This window comes from Leptosomus discolor, chromosome 2 (assembly GCF_034619465.1).
Source record: "Leptosomus discolor isolate bLepDis1 chromosome 2, bLepDis1.hap2, whole genome shotgun sequence".
NCBI classification, from domain to species: domain Eukaryota; kingdom Metazoa; phylum Chordata; class Aves; order Leptosomiformes; family Leptosomidae; genus Leptosomus; species Leptosomus discolor.
Genome location: NC_141392.1, coordinates 5398981 through 5413662, shown reverse-complemented (window position 1 = coordinate 5413662; position 14682 = coordinate 5398981). Strand labels below are relative to the sequence as shown.

The 14682-nt window shown below is 42.5% G+C and overlaps 1 protein-coding gene across 1 annotated transcript in view; it reads right to left on the bottom strand.

The window, feature by feature from the left end:
* Positions 1-13373, bottom strand: part of PLB1 (phospholipase B1) — an 81253-nt gene extending 67880 nt beyond the window's left edge. The window contains exons 1-10 of the mRNA XM_009952684.2: positions 13325-13373; positions 9015-9052; positions 7789-7852; positions 7257-7315; positions 5733-5773; positions 4828-4871; positions 3774-3858; positions 3184-3235; positions 1613-1699; positions 1060-1122 (exon numbers count right to left, since the gene is read on the bottom strand). Of these exons, the coding sequence (XP_009950986.2) occupies positions 1060-1122; positions 1613-1699; positions 3184-3235; positions 3774-3858; positions 4828-4871; positions 5733-5773; positions 7257-7315; positions 7789-7852; positions 9015-9052; positions 13325-13373 (582 nt within the window). The remainder of the gene's footprint in view (positions 1-1059; positions 1123-1612; positions 1700-3183; positions 3236-3773; positions 3859-4827; positions 4872-5732; positions 5774-7256; positions 7316-7788; positions 7853-9014; positions 9053-13324) is intronic.
* Between the last annotated feature and the right edge of the window lie 1309 nt (positions 13374-14682).

Genomic DNA, 14682 nt, shown 5'->3' with positions numbered 1-14682 from the left:
CAAAGAGGCCACCAGCCAACTAAATTGAACTGAAATGAACTAGGAACTACCACTTTTGTGGCAGCATACCAATGCAAAGCTGGGGATGAAACGTCCTGTATAATAGCACAAGCACTCTTGCATCCCGCCTCACCTCTCCCCCAAGCAGAAAGCAGCTTTTCATTTACATAATGATATTTCACTTTTGTAAGTGCACATAAACAGATTCTGGAAATAATAGTGGAGAGAATCTGAAGAGAATGTGTGGGTGGAACTTCACCCATACACAACATTTGTTGAAGTCAGTCTGAGAAAAACGAGTGGTTGTGGCCTGATGCAATCGAACTGTAGCAGGTTTAGAATACCCTTCAGGCCTTCAATCCAGCAAAACAAAATTCTTGGAAGATGCTGTTGAAATACTCCAGACAAACAGTTAACAGTCTGCTTTAGTAGTGATATATCCACATCTAGTCTACTATTCATTAGTAGACTTAAGACACAGTGCAGAGCATTTCCCAGAAACCATCCTAGATAAGCAGATAATTCTCAGCTCAGTCAGCTAGAAAACCTTTAGAAATGCTGAGATCTTAAAATGAACATGTAATAGGAAAAAAAAAATCCATTATACATATTTTTAATGTGTGTTTTCCCTGGTCTGTAAAAGGCATCATCAGGTAGTTAGCAGCCTGTACAGTACCTAGGTAGCTCCACACATTCAGTAATTGGATATCAATTATTTTCACAAACAGCCCTGTTAAACATGAATGACTTTCAGACCTAGACAGATATACTCCATTTTTCATAGAAATCACTCAAAAAACCAAAGACTTGTCAAAGGCAAAGGTACATCAGCTTATGTTGCAAAATGAACCAGTTTCCTGTGTCTTTTCTGTTTGCATGCATCAGCTTTTTAAAAGCATGAATCAAACACTTAGTGACAATGAATGGAGCCAGCGGATTGGAGACAATGAGACTGGTGTTCTACGTCACCTGAACAGTGGTACAAGCCCTAGTCCAGTAAGGAAGACTGGAAAAATCAGCAAAGGATTCAGGTATCCAAGGTTGAAGAATAAAACTTACCTTTTTATACAAAAAATCCAAGACAGCTTTAAGTTTTTCCACGTTGTCCGATATGCAGTTCTTCTGTAAATAAGATGCTAAGTGCCATCAAAACTAGTAAAAACCCAAAGTTATCAATTTGCCAAAAGTCACAAGCCCTGTGTGTTGAGCTGTGTGCTGAAGGGTTACCAATGACCACTATATTTTGCAATTCAGCCTCAGGCAGCAGCAAGGGAAAAAAAAAAAAAAAAAGGAACTAGTCTTTAATTTAACTGCCTATAATTAGACAACAACATATTAAAAAAAAGACAGGGGTGGAGAAGGAAAGTATCTTTAGACTTGAAGGTGGAAAAGAGTCGTTCTACTAATGCATCTCAGATTTGGGATCATAAATTAAGTACAGATGTTTATAAATACAAAACACATCGTGTGCCAGGAGCTTACATCACTGGATAGAGTCATTCCAACATCCTGGAACTAGCCACCCTTTTGGTTCGCTAAGGCAGACAATGGGGTTTAGGAAAGTGTTTTAACCGCCTGCCTTGACTGCTAAACCACTCCATGAAAAGCTTACCAGTTGTGTGGAGGCACAGGAAGAACATGGGTTTTCAGCACTAAAAAAAACTGTGATCAGTTTCCAGTCATTTTGGAAGTCCATCATCTAGGAGGAAAAAAAAATAAATTGAAGGAATAGGATGATGAGACCTCTTTGCTATTTTACTTTCTCACACAAGATTTGCTATAGCTTTAAATAAGCAAGACCAAGCAGTAGTCCATGGCCCAACCCTGGCCATCTTAGAATCATAGGATCATTAGGTTGGAATAGACCTCTAAGATCATCAAGTCCATCCATTGACCTAACACCACCATGCCCACTAAACCATGTCCACAAGCGCTACATCAACACATTTTTTTGAACACCTCCAGGGATGGTGACTCCACCACTTCCCTGGGAAGCCTGTTCCAGTGTTTGACAACGCTTTCGGTGAAGAAATTTTTCCCAATATCCAATCTAAACCTCCCCTGGCACAACTTGAGGCCATTTCCTCTTGTCCTATTGCTTGTTACTTGGGAGAACCGATCATTTCCATTCGACAAGCCATCCAGCTTTTCCCTAGAGGAGACAGCAAATGGATGGTTAGGCAGCAAATGCTGCAATTGGAGCTGAACACACACCTATAAAAAGCTCAGGATAGAGCCAGAAATTGCTGCTGCTGTTGGAGAGGCTATTGGAGAAAACGGGCATGCACAGTTTAGCACAGAGCTTGACGCTGCTTCTTGCCATCACTGTCGCAGTTTGCTGACAGGGTTAATGTTCCTGAACTGCTGAGATTGGGTCACACTAGTGGGATGAAGACTAGAGCAAAAGTTTGAGAGCTAGAGCCCTGGTCAGCTTTGCCATGTTTATTAGGCAGTTCTCACTAATCCTAAAGAGCATTGGTTAGAACCACTCAGTTCCACAAAAACATACGCTAAATCCATGTACAAACAGTCCGAGGGGCTCCTGGTAGAGCGAAGAGGCAACAGCAGAATCGCCTTGGCAATTTCATTTTCCCATTATGTAAAGACCATTTTACAAAATAACATGCCTCGGGGTTAAGAATAAAAGAAAAATGAATGCGTAAGACTCCAAGATGGGATTTACAAAGCACTCAGCCATGAGTGATAATTCAAGCTCTCACCAGCGTCAACCACTGACATCAGCCAAAGCGTACCCAGGTCTTTACTGTCCTTTTTGAAAATATGATCCTAAAAGACCAAGAGGAAACTGAAGAGGCAAATACTGAGAACTATTATTTTTGCTTGACTTCTCAGAAACAGTGGAACAGTTATGGAGTGTAGCTAAGCAGAAGTCTCATATCCTGAATTAGTAGAAAACAAACATATTGGCTTCCCTACCAAGCTCTTCAGCCACTCTGACAAATGTAAACCAGGTGGAATGTTTTCAAAAACAAAACCTCTGTACTTGAAAGGTGTAGAACTGATTCTTACTTACAACAGAAAGACCAAGGTCTGTTAACCTCAAGAAATGGCATTTTTGATTTTGAAGAGATTTTTGAGTGCTGTTTAAAGTATTTAACCACATTTCTCCCTTTTTCTGCTTCAACACCGAGCTCTCCGAACTGTCCTGCGCTTTAAACAAACCTGATTCTCTTTCATGAGCTTCACTATTTCTTCAGCTTGATGCAGGAGGTCTCTGAAAAGCAGAAAGGAAAAGAGAAGCTATGAAGGTATCAGTAAGAGTAAAACTTTGGGTGATTTTTACTATTAAATCAAACAACATTTGAGAGTTCAGGTGGGATTAATCCTTTCTCACCTAAATGTGTTAAGATTAAACACTTGTCTGTGCTACACATAGAGCTTGGGGTAATTAGCTCAGATTCATGGATCTCACTTTCAGACATGCGCACTTAGATGAAAACAGCATCCAGAGCTTGGTAGGCACACCTTTAATTCTATTTGAGCCAAAAACTTTGGTTTTGGTAATAAAAAGGGACACCTGATGTCAAGTCAGGTGATCCAGACCCCAAAGCGCACAGTGGGCTTCGTTCCTTCTGCTTCTGAGAGGTGACGATTGAGCCACAGTGCCCAGGTCTGTTCCTGCAGTGTCTGGGCAGCCTCTGCCAGTATTGAACATATTGTGTGTCCAGTGAAGTGCTCCAGCATCGGAGGCTTCCATCCTCCACCTTGCCAGCTGTAAATCAACTGCCCAGCCAAAAACCCCTCAGACTTACATGGCTTGACTGTCTGATGTCGCTCCCTTTGTGCCAGGCGGAGGAGACTGGTGTAGGACGGAGGGATTAAAACTGCTAACGAGAGCTGAACGACATACACAAGTTAGGAGATCTCTGCACACAAGGGACTGCTGGTTCACTATAAACACAACAGAACTAAAACATCCAGAAAACGTAAAGTCTGAGGATCTCTTGGCAGGCATGAGAGGTACACCCGAGCCCCTCTGCAGCTGTTCTGGCTGGCTTTGCTCCTCGCCTTCTGAAGGGGAGGTTTGATGTTTGAGTTTGCTTCCAGACTCAGGTCAGAAAAAAACCCCATCTCTCATGTCAGCCACAAGTAGTGTAGGGAGATTTAAATACAGGCAGCTGTAGAAATGAAACTACTGGGAAGGGCTACCGAGAGACAGCCTCCTGAAGCACTGAGGAGCTGCCAGGTTTTAAACCCCATTCACACACGGTAGTGGAGGTGATATTAAGGCACTATGAAGAAGATTTGGAGGGGAGGACCCTGGAGCTATCCACTGCTCAACTCGGCGTTTCAGTGGACCTGGAGGCTTTGCTTGCAACACCCTCCAAGCAAGTCAAGGCTGCCTTCAGAGGCAGCAAGAACCAGCTGATAGATGATGAATTCACATGTGTGATGCATCTATGGCAGCCCCAGTATAAATCCTGAACAGCGTGGAAAGAGTACTGGACAGGAAAACCCACACAAGATTTCACTTGGTTAGCATGGGCAGCAAGCACACACCAGCAGGGACCGTGGTTTGGGTAGTAGTAGCAGCCCAAAATTCCCTGTTGGGCATGTAAGCCTGTTGCAGCAGTCTGCAAGTTCTTCACTGCTATTTTTCCACCTGGACAGTCTTTTTAAAGCCAGCACAGACAAGCCAGCCTGCCTGTACTCACGTGCCCTGAGTACACCGTCCGTCAGGCTTCCCTTACACCCCTGCAGTGTGCTTGCACTGCACCTGCTCTGCAGCCCAGCAAAGCCCTGGAGCCCCTGCCAGTACGCCCTTCAATCAGTCTGTTCCATTTTCAGTTTGACAGCAAGACGCACCTGCTAAAGATTCCACGCTTACTTCAAGGAGGCTCTTTCCTGTGCTATAGAAAGGGAAGAAAAAACAGGAAGTTGCTGTTATTCTGATTCTCAAAGAAAAATTACATTCTTATTTCTTATATTCAGTTTCTTATTAGCTACACTACAGCTCAGAGCGCATATTCATGGCAGCTGCTGAAATTAAGAATGGGGCCTTTCTGCAAAACCATCATGTCATTAGCTACTGCTGAGTAAGAACACAGCCTTAGATCTCAATTTTTTGTGTCTCTACACTCTGCATGTTGCAGTAATTGTGCTTATGCACATGTACAGGTAATGCAGGGACCTCTCTGTGTGCACCCACACGCGAGTGGACACAGATGTTTGTACAACTGTTTAAAAAGAAATTAGTCTTTTATAGTTCGTCTGTGCAGGGCCAAATGTTCACCAAAAGAGCTACACAGACTTGCGTCTATGAGGCTCAGTCACATGTTTGCTCACCGATTGAGATCTGCTAAGGGGGCGTGAAAGAAGAAAATGGGGTAAGGTCCATGAAGCACTGGGAATCATTCAAGCAGAGGACAGGGTGTCAGGACTCCTGGGTTCTTTGTTTTGACAAATGCCTGCTTTCTGGCCTCTAACTAGCAGATGAGGATATTTGCTAACTAGGATTCATCACGTAGCAATGATTCTTAATCAAGGTTATTGCAACCCTGACGTAGTTCTATATCTTGCATAAGAACAAAGAATTTCTGTTAAGTAAGGATTGGAAAGGATCCAGTGTCACAAAATCCTTTATATTTTACATAGGTTTTCTCCTCCTCTCTAGAAAGCAATAATAAGAATTGCTTGGGCCTAATTCCTGCACTGTGATGTTGTATAAATTTTTATGACGACGATTACCAATGCTAACCATTCGTTGTTACCTTTGGAGTAAATCCTCATGATGTACCCCAGATCCCGGTGTCTGTGAACAAGTAAGCAATAAGAATAGCATTAAGCAAAGGGTAAACTAGCTCTGCATATGCTGTTCCCCTACCATATTTCACTCTTGTTATAGACAGCATTGTTTTCTACATACTCTGCTCCATCGCGTTGTAGTTACTCACAGATTTAAATTATTTTCCAGAGCTTCCTTATTACAGTGTATTTTCATAGTCTAGTAATCCTTTCTTTGTTACTGCTTTCATTAATGAATTTTTTACATACGGCTTAAAATAAAATTTGACTCATTGAACTCAAATTCAGTCAAATGATAAACTATTCTCAAACAACTTTCTCTGGATCTACTCCTTTTCAACAACGGCCATGACCTGAAGTAATTTAGATAATTCACGTGGATAGCACTCAGCCAGTATGGTGCCTGTTAAAAAAAACTGTCAACATGAACAGAGGAACTTCATTGACTTCAGAGAGTCTGAGGCGGCAGCAGTGGCAGAGGTGTTTGCTATAGGAAAGTAGACATTCCTTAAAATAACGTCATATATAAGTTTTTATATGGCACCACCCACAAGCAACAAAGACATTAGCACAAAAAAGACTTGCTCTAAAGGACCACTCATCGGACATGGGTGAAGCACCTTTGCTTTCAGGACAATTATTTTCTTGCAGAGAGGGAGGCACTCACAAGGAGTCCAGCAGTGCTAGTTTTCTAATGGACAGCTTTCATCCCAGGGAAAAGTATGATATCTTGATGAATACAACCTCAAATTTGAAAGTTGTTTCATGATAAGGGAGAATCTCCACCATTTCTTAGCAGTTTTAGCCCCTGCAATGGCTACCAATTTTTGCTCAATGTGCATTTCTACACTTCCTCGAAGCTTGAGAATTGTGGCTAAATGCTTTTAATTGGTCCTCAAATCTGTTTCAAGACATCCACTTCCAACTATTAAGGTAAGTAAAGATCATCCAAATCTGACTGTATTAGAACAGGCAGGAGAACTTTCCCCAGTGATTTGTACATTAGAAGTATGTCTTGGTGATTCTTCTAGAGCTTCTGCCTTCTAGATAGGAAACCAGTCTCTACAGAAAATGCTTCAACAGGATGGAAAATCTACTGCATTTCTCAATAATTTGTTCTAATGGTGATCACCAAAATTGTACTTTTTTCCAGTTTGAATTTTCCCAGCTGCTTCTTCCAGTTATTTGATCTGTTACACTCATTGTTAGGAAAATCCAAACACTCTAATCAAGTGTCATGGTTCTCTGCAAGAGTACTGTGGTCACATTTCCTCCTGCAAGAAGTCAGCTGGCTATTTTTAGACTCAGGGTATACTGGAACACTGAACAGCAGGTATTTCCAGTCATTTTTCACCAGAAGCCTTTGATGCTTGTGGAAAGATTCAAGTCCTGAATGCCCTAGCTGGGACCCCAAACTACATCATCAGCTCACTTTGTCATCACAATGGAGGAAATCGGTCATGTTCAGCACACTTCCCACTTGTACTTACTCTTCGCAAATTTCCTATTGCAGTGACTATTTTAATGTCAGCTGGCCTCAGAGCATGAACTGTGGAAAAGTGAAAGACTTCAAGTTAAAAAAGAGCAGTAACCTTGAAAGAAAGTTACATTCACCGGTATGCTAAAATGGAACAAAATTTATTGAAAAGAAGTCTATACTGATCATTTTGACTGGCAGTTTTAAATCGGTCAGAGAGCGTGAGAAACTTTACTCGAGTGTTCAGTAAATACTTTGAGTGCCTAGATGCACTGAAATGCTCGACCATCAAGCAAGAAGAGATCACAAAACAATGCTGTGAATAATTTAAGTAATAGCAGTGTCCTCAATTGGCAGCTGAAGAAACTAAGGTAGGAAAGTAATTATGAATAGAAAAAAAAACCTAAGGTGTTTGTAGAGTCAACATCCACTTCAGTCACATCCCACACATACGCTTCCCCTCAAAACAGCTGATTTCTCCCCCAGACCATTCTCAAATAAGTTTGGGAGGGAAAGCCCCTCCAAGGATAATATTAAACGCAAACCTGAAGATGCAGAGGTCTCAGGTAACATCATCTGCTCACATGAGAACTGGAAGCCTCTTAGATCCTTTGACACAAACAAATAAATACGGTTGATTATTTAGACCTAACAAGGAAATTTGTGGATGGAGGGGTCCTGTGGGCTCCATTTGCAGTCAGTACCAAGCTCTTGCTCATATAACAGCAATTTTAAAGAATGATTACACCTCTGCTAGAAATACATGGGAACACAGATCTGGACAGCTGCATTTTCAAATCCACTCTTCCAAAACTTCACACTTTTTGCTCAGTTTTCTTACTGATTGCCACAGGACTGGGCCTAAGCAAACGATGAAATGCGCTGAAAACAACCAGTTGCATCCATCGCTGCAAACAGCGAGTGCTTACTCTGAAAGAAGTCATACAGACAGCTACTGCACCTATCTTCACATGCCAAGGGGCACCCAATGGACACAACAAAAAGCTACACTTCCAATATGCAACAAGAAAGGCAGAATGAACCAATTCTGGGTTCTTGGCAACTAGCAAAATTCCCAGGTGATCACAGAAAGCACTAAAGACGGGGGAAAAAAGAACTGCATTTGTGGCAAGGATGCGACTGATGTTATTCACTTGCATGAGAGACTGCTCGGTACCACTAGGAACATTATTTAATGCCCTCCTGACTGGAGGTGTGGTCCAACATCTATTCCTTTAAAGAGAGACGAAAGACAACCCCCCCCGGGGTGACTTGGCTAGGGTTTCCCTGGTCACTATGACCACGTTTGGCTAGTTGACCATCGCTACTACGTAAAGGTGAAATCTGTATCGTGACAAGGGCCACCACTGCCCCCATGCACCCCCTAGTCCCCAGTTAGAGGGCTTTAATGGTGCCCATGCTTTGCACCATTACAGCACAAGAGTTTGATCTTGTGTTTCTATAAGAGCAACACAGCATCTAGGAACAAGTGCGAACCACAGCCGACCTACGTACAGGATGCGCAACCTCATAACAAACGTTGCTCGGAGAAACCTTTATTTCCTGATTAGGTACTGTAATCTTGCAGCTGCAATATCACATTGCTGAGTCATTTGCTCTGCATTCATTCTTTGCAGCATTGAACAGTTTAGAGCACCAAGCTGTATTTTTTTTTCTTCTTCTGCCTGCCTCAGCGGAAGCAACAGCCAGAGAAGTTATGATAGGTATTGAAAAGAGTAAAAAAAAAGATAAAGCTGTACTCATACTTTACCTTTAGTTTCCCCTGTTCTTCCAGATGAGCTGCATTACCTTAAAAACATTAAAAAAATGAATTGTGCTATTTTTTTATCTCAGAATAACGTTTCAGAAGACTTAACATACCTAAAACGACAAAATCCTGAGAGGTGTAAGCTTTCTCCCCTACCCTACTTTCTAAAGGTGAAGCTCATCCCCAAAACCAAACGTATTTTTCTCAGTTTTTGCTATACTAGAATAAGCTTTCAGTTATTATAAGCAGGTGAGATCTGTTGAAGTTAGTGGAATACAACGAAGTCATACACACAGGTGATGAACCGCTTGTGGATCTTCTCAACCAACCTCATCCTCCACAGGCCTTTTCCACCTGTTTTCCTCTTCAACACATTTCATGTATCACTGTGGTCTTGCTCTGTCCACATTTAGAGTAATTTGAACACGTACAAGTAGAATGCCTTAGAAAGAAGCAATTCACATTCATCTACATCTTCCACAGTCAGAGAACAACATCACACTGTTGCGAGTTTGCCATAGTGATACAGAAACAGCTGCAATTTCTTCTCTTAGTACAGAGTGTTGACAGATGAAATAGCCTGTGGAGACAGAAGTCAGGCCTGTAGCTATTTCAGTAAACCTTCTCTTTCCTTGATTATGCACTTGGATTTATACACATAGATTTTGGTTTGTCCTGAAATCTCCATGAAGCTAGCCACAAAGTCTGGTTCTGAATCCTCAGCTGAACTTCAAAGCGTGCTCACAGCTGCCCCTGCTCGCCACACTGAAGGCATCAGCATCCAGCAAGTCTCATAACAAGTCTTGCTGTGCTTAGAATAATTGTGTTTTAACATCCAGGAGCTGCTTCTGGAATATTTAGCCCTGCTGCATACTCCTGCTTGCACACCTTTCTTTCTATGTCAAAGACAGAGTAAATACAGAGCCAGCTCAGCCCAGCAGGTGAGATATGCTTGGGCACAGGGCAGCCAGCAGTGCTCACGCTGCAAGGAGCTGATGTGCCTGGCACAAGCAGGGGGCTCTGGGCAGCCCCTGTGGGCATGGGTACCAGTGGCAGAAAGCCACGACTGCTCCCCGTGACCACCTCAGCCTGTCTCATGAGCCACACTATGTGACCATCTTCAATAACCGTCGGCAACTTCCAAACGTTTGTTTGGAGGTTTTGTCCCACCGCTTGGGTTCCAACCGTGAGCTATTTGCAAATCTATGTAATTCTTACTGTACTTGGTAGAAAGTTGATACAGCTGCTGTCTGGCTGTCGTGTGACATTTTATTTAAAATTTGTGCTAGTTCTGTCCGTGGTTTTAGATGATGCTTTACTCAGGACAATATTAACTAGAACGCCAGTGCTGTTGTTTGAGATACTGGAGCCTTGCGCAAGGAGGGACTCGTCTACATTACGCAAGTCTGTTGCGGAAACCAAGTATCTTTGAGAATAGATCCACAGGTTACACCGAGGGAGAAAGAGTCCAGTCCCAGTTTCCAGCACTGGGGGAGTCGGGGAGAGCAGGGAATGATCTCTCGATACTTCAAAGATTTAAGAACAGCTGTCCATCTAATGTGGGATTCTGCCTCTGACAATGTCCAAATGCAGATGCTTAGGGAAAGAGTAAGGAAAATAGAGTAATACTTCCATGCTCTATCCTCCCAACTATCTGTGCTATTGGTCTCTCTGAGCAAGCAATTACTTAATGCTGAAGAACTCAGAGACCTTTCTGTCATGAATTTGCCTATCTGGTTTTCTAACTCTTTCACACTTTTGGCTTCCCCCCAAGTCCTGTGGCAAAGGTGCTTCACCACTTAATTATGTGTTGAAAAAAGTACTTTCTCATTAGTTAATAACTTGATCTGTTTCCTTGGTGTTCTTGTAAAGAATAGTCATTCCCCTGTTTGTATAAATTTTACCATTTTGCATATGTCTGTATGTCTTCATCATGAATCTCTCCCTCTTTCTTCCAGGCTGGAGTCAGCCTATTTGATCTCATGTGGAAGGTATTCCGTAAGTCTGAACACTCTTCCTCTTTATCCTCCTCCTAGGTTTTTCCACATCTTTTTTGAGATGGAAAGTCTAGAGAACTCAAGATGTGGGTGAACTACGGACATATACACAGAAGTAGAAATGTGTTTTCTACACTGTTCTCTCCCTGACTCCTGAAATCGTTTGTGTCTCTGACCGTTGCTTACACTGAGCTGCTGTCTTCAGACCGCTGTGTTCTGTGACCAAGCACAGTTCACCATAGTCTACGCACAGCTAGAGTAAGTTTTCCCCATATGTATTACTTTTAAGTTTTCATTCTGAGCATCCTGAATAGTTTCGCATCAGCAAGCTGGCGTGTCCTCTTATCCAGACCATTTCTAAATAAGTGGAAAGCCCATGTCCTAACGCAGATCAATACGAGTCTGTGCTGATTTACTCTCCCCTTTTCTCGCAGTTTGAAAAATTGCAACCTGATTCTTCAGTTCCCAGCTTTTAACCAGGGGCCCACAAAGGTACCCTCGTCCTTTTACCATCACAGTGATCTTCCTTCGGAGTCCTCGCTCAAAAGATTTGTGGAAATCCAAACACACCCCAGCTGAATAATTAATCCATGGGCACGCACCCATTGGAATGGATTTTCTTCATCAGTTCCACAGGGAAGATCCCCTGTTATATCATATTTACCCCGAGTCAGTTCACTCTGTTCTTTACATTGCAATCACCAATTTGCCTAGTGCAGAAGACATTATTGCTTTTGTACAAGCACTACTGCGGTTCCTCAGATCCTCCTACAATGGAGCCCGTTATAAAAAACGATTTCACATTTTCCATCTTCCATTCCTGATTCCAATACTGATTCAGGAAATAGTTTGCACCACAGCTAATACAATGGACATGTTCATATTTCTGCTTGGCTCGCTCCCTTGGGTGGTTATCATCTAATCCTGGCAGTTCTTTTACTATTTGTTACCAATTTGTTCAAGGATTTAACCATTCCACCTGCTTGTCCCCTGGGCTGAAAGGCTCCGAGTGCAAGGCCTCTTGTAAGCTCTTGTGCAGAGGACACCAAATTAAAAAAAAAAAATTAGTTTTTCTGTTGGGCTTCAGATTTATTTTATACATTGATCAGCCTTACAGACTCCTTGTTTCAAATGCATTCGAAATAGGATTTATTAGTTTTTACTCCTTCAACAATGATTCATTTTTTTCCCCTCAGATCCACTTTTGGCTGAATAAAATTTTAACCTTTTTGGTTTTCTTCGTTTCCTTTGGATTCATGCTTTCCACAGGATGATTTTCTTAACTCCTGCAGCCCCCAATACTATAGTTACTCCCTTACTCCACCATTTAATAATTCTAGTTTGTGGTTTTCATTTTCTCAACATCACAAAAAAAAAGTAGTATTTTTCTGACAATTTTCACAAAATTTTGGAGAAAGATTCTACTCCTTCCTCCCTTGCTCTTATAGTTAACCTGTTTCAGCTAATAATTCTTACAGGCTGCTATCAATCAACGTTTTTTTCTGAACCAAATTTTCCACAGGAACTGCAGTCACCATACATGTTTTCCTCTAAATTGAAAAGCTCAAATGTGATAATTTCTTACGTTTATCTTAGAAACAAAAAACTCCTAACAGTTAGTTATTTATCAAAGCACCTTATAACCCTCTGAAGATTCTTATCCTCCCATCTTAATGGCAAGGTAAAACACTATCACTATCTATCATTACAGATAGATATATATATATATCTATATCTATCTATCAGGCAGAGAGCTGAAACACAAAGTCGCTAAGGTCAAAACACACACAGCATTTTCAGTCCTACAGCACCTACAAAACTGGCATCTGGCACCAAATGTGGACTTCACAGACCCCACATAGGGAACAAAGTCTCCCTCCACCCTGAAATTTGCAGAAATCTGAACAATGTCCTGAGTGTCAGGATGCTGCCTAACCCATTCGCACCATCTTCCATCACTGAAAAGAAGATGATCATAAATAAGAACTCGGAGAAAACCTCTGTCTCTTGCTTGAATTTCTGCACCACTTTTGGGACAGATCTCACCATTAGTATTTAATGATGTTTTTCTCATCAGAAAGCCTTAGTGCGTGCCCAAAAAGCAGTCGGTCCCCAGAAAAGTACAAACCAATGCATGTATCTTTATCAAAAATGGTCAAACACACCCAAAATTACATGCAAGATCACAGTTTTACTCACAGATTGTCTTCATCCTGCTTCTAAGACTCCTGCTATACACCCACCCTGCAACAACTAAAAATACAGGTTCCCAAATACCGTGTCACTCGATTTTTCAAAGGGCTTTTCAAAACTTACCTTCTGAGGAGAGCAACCAAAGGAACAACAGGCCTAACAATAGCTTCATGATAAGTGCCTCTACGAACTGATAATCCTGGAGTGCTGTCTGTTAGACATTAAGGCTGTGAATAAAGAAAATCTCTCAGTTTTCCTCATTTATATTTTAACAAGTTGATAACTCAGCAGTCATAAAATTTATTAGCCTGTTTACCTTTGGAAAGCAAAGCGACAATTTTATCTTATTTCAAAGACACGTGCAACCCCAGTTTATAAATTGCCCCATCCAAGGGTCAAACGAGTACAGAAGTGGCGTAGCTTCTCTCACTTGTTCAGACAGCCGGCCACTTTTCAGTGGGACTCTTGGCAAATATAAGGACTTAGCTCACGTGAGTCAGCTTCCAGCAGGGTCAAGGCTCTTCCAGGCAATACAGAGCACATGAATTTGGCATTAGCTTGTCTCTACCAGGCAGGGAAGGAACTTCTGTTGCTGAGGAAACAAGGGCAACATCCACTCAAAGAGGAAGGTTGTTCTCTTCCTCTTGTCCTCTTCCCTGCCTGTATTCCTTCCTTGCCTTCAACTAGCCCCATGCTGTGCCTCTCTTCCCCACGCTCCAGAACCACCAGCTCCTTCCCCAAGCTGATTTGACTCACTGAAACTCCAAAAACCTGTTTGACTGGCTGCCAGAGGGGCGTGAAGAACATCAAACGCAGCACAGAAGAGCATAGTCATGATCCAAGCGAGGAGACTGAGTCTCCGCTCAGAGTGGCAGCAAGATGTGGTGCAGGGCAGCGCAGCTCTGCCTTGTGCTGCGAAACCCTGTCCTAAAATGAGACACTGTAAGGGTTGTGTCATGTTTTCTGTAACACTGGAGACCATAAAGTGCCTTAATAGTGAGAGAAGCAGCAGAGAGGCACTGAGGAAATTAATGCAAACCCTGGAGTACCACCCGTCCTGGCAGCAGGCATGTTAAAGACCACCTCTACAGCTCCAGCCCACGGCAAATTTTCCTTCACTGGGGTATCCCTTACTGGGTTTTGCCAAGACAGAGCACTGGTGGACAAGCAGGATCAGTAACTCTGCCCTCGTTCTGCCCAGGTCTCCAAAACCCTTGCTATGATGCTGCTGCAGGAGCCTGGTCACTTCTGCAGATTCAAAGAGCGTACAGAAACGCCAGCTGGACTGAGGCACTACATTCCCCAGCAAGACTCCACTATGCCTCAACGACAGTGTCAGGATCAAACCTCTGAAGAGCAGCCTGCTCTACTCACACAAAACACCAGAGTGCTGTCTGGTCTCTTCTGAGCCCACTGACACCCAGATAGAGCTCCTTTGTCAATAATAGAAGACTGCTTAAATAAATAGCTTTAAATGCTTA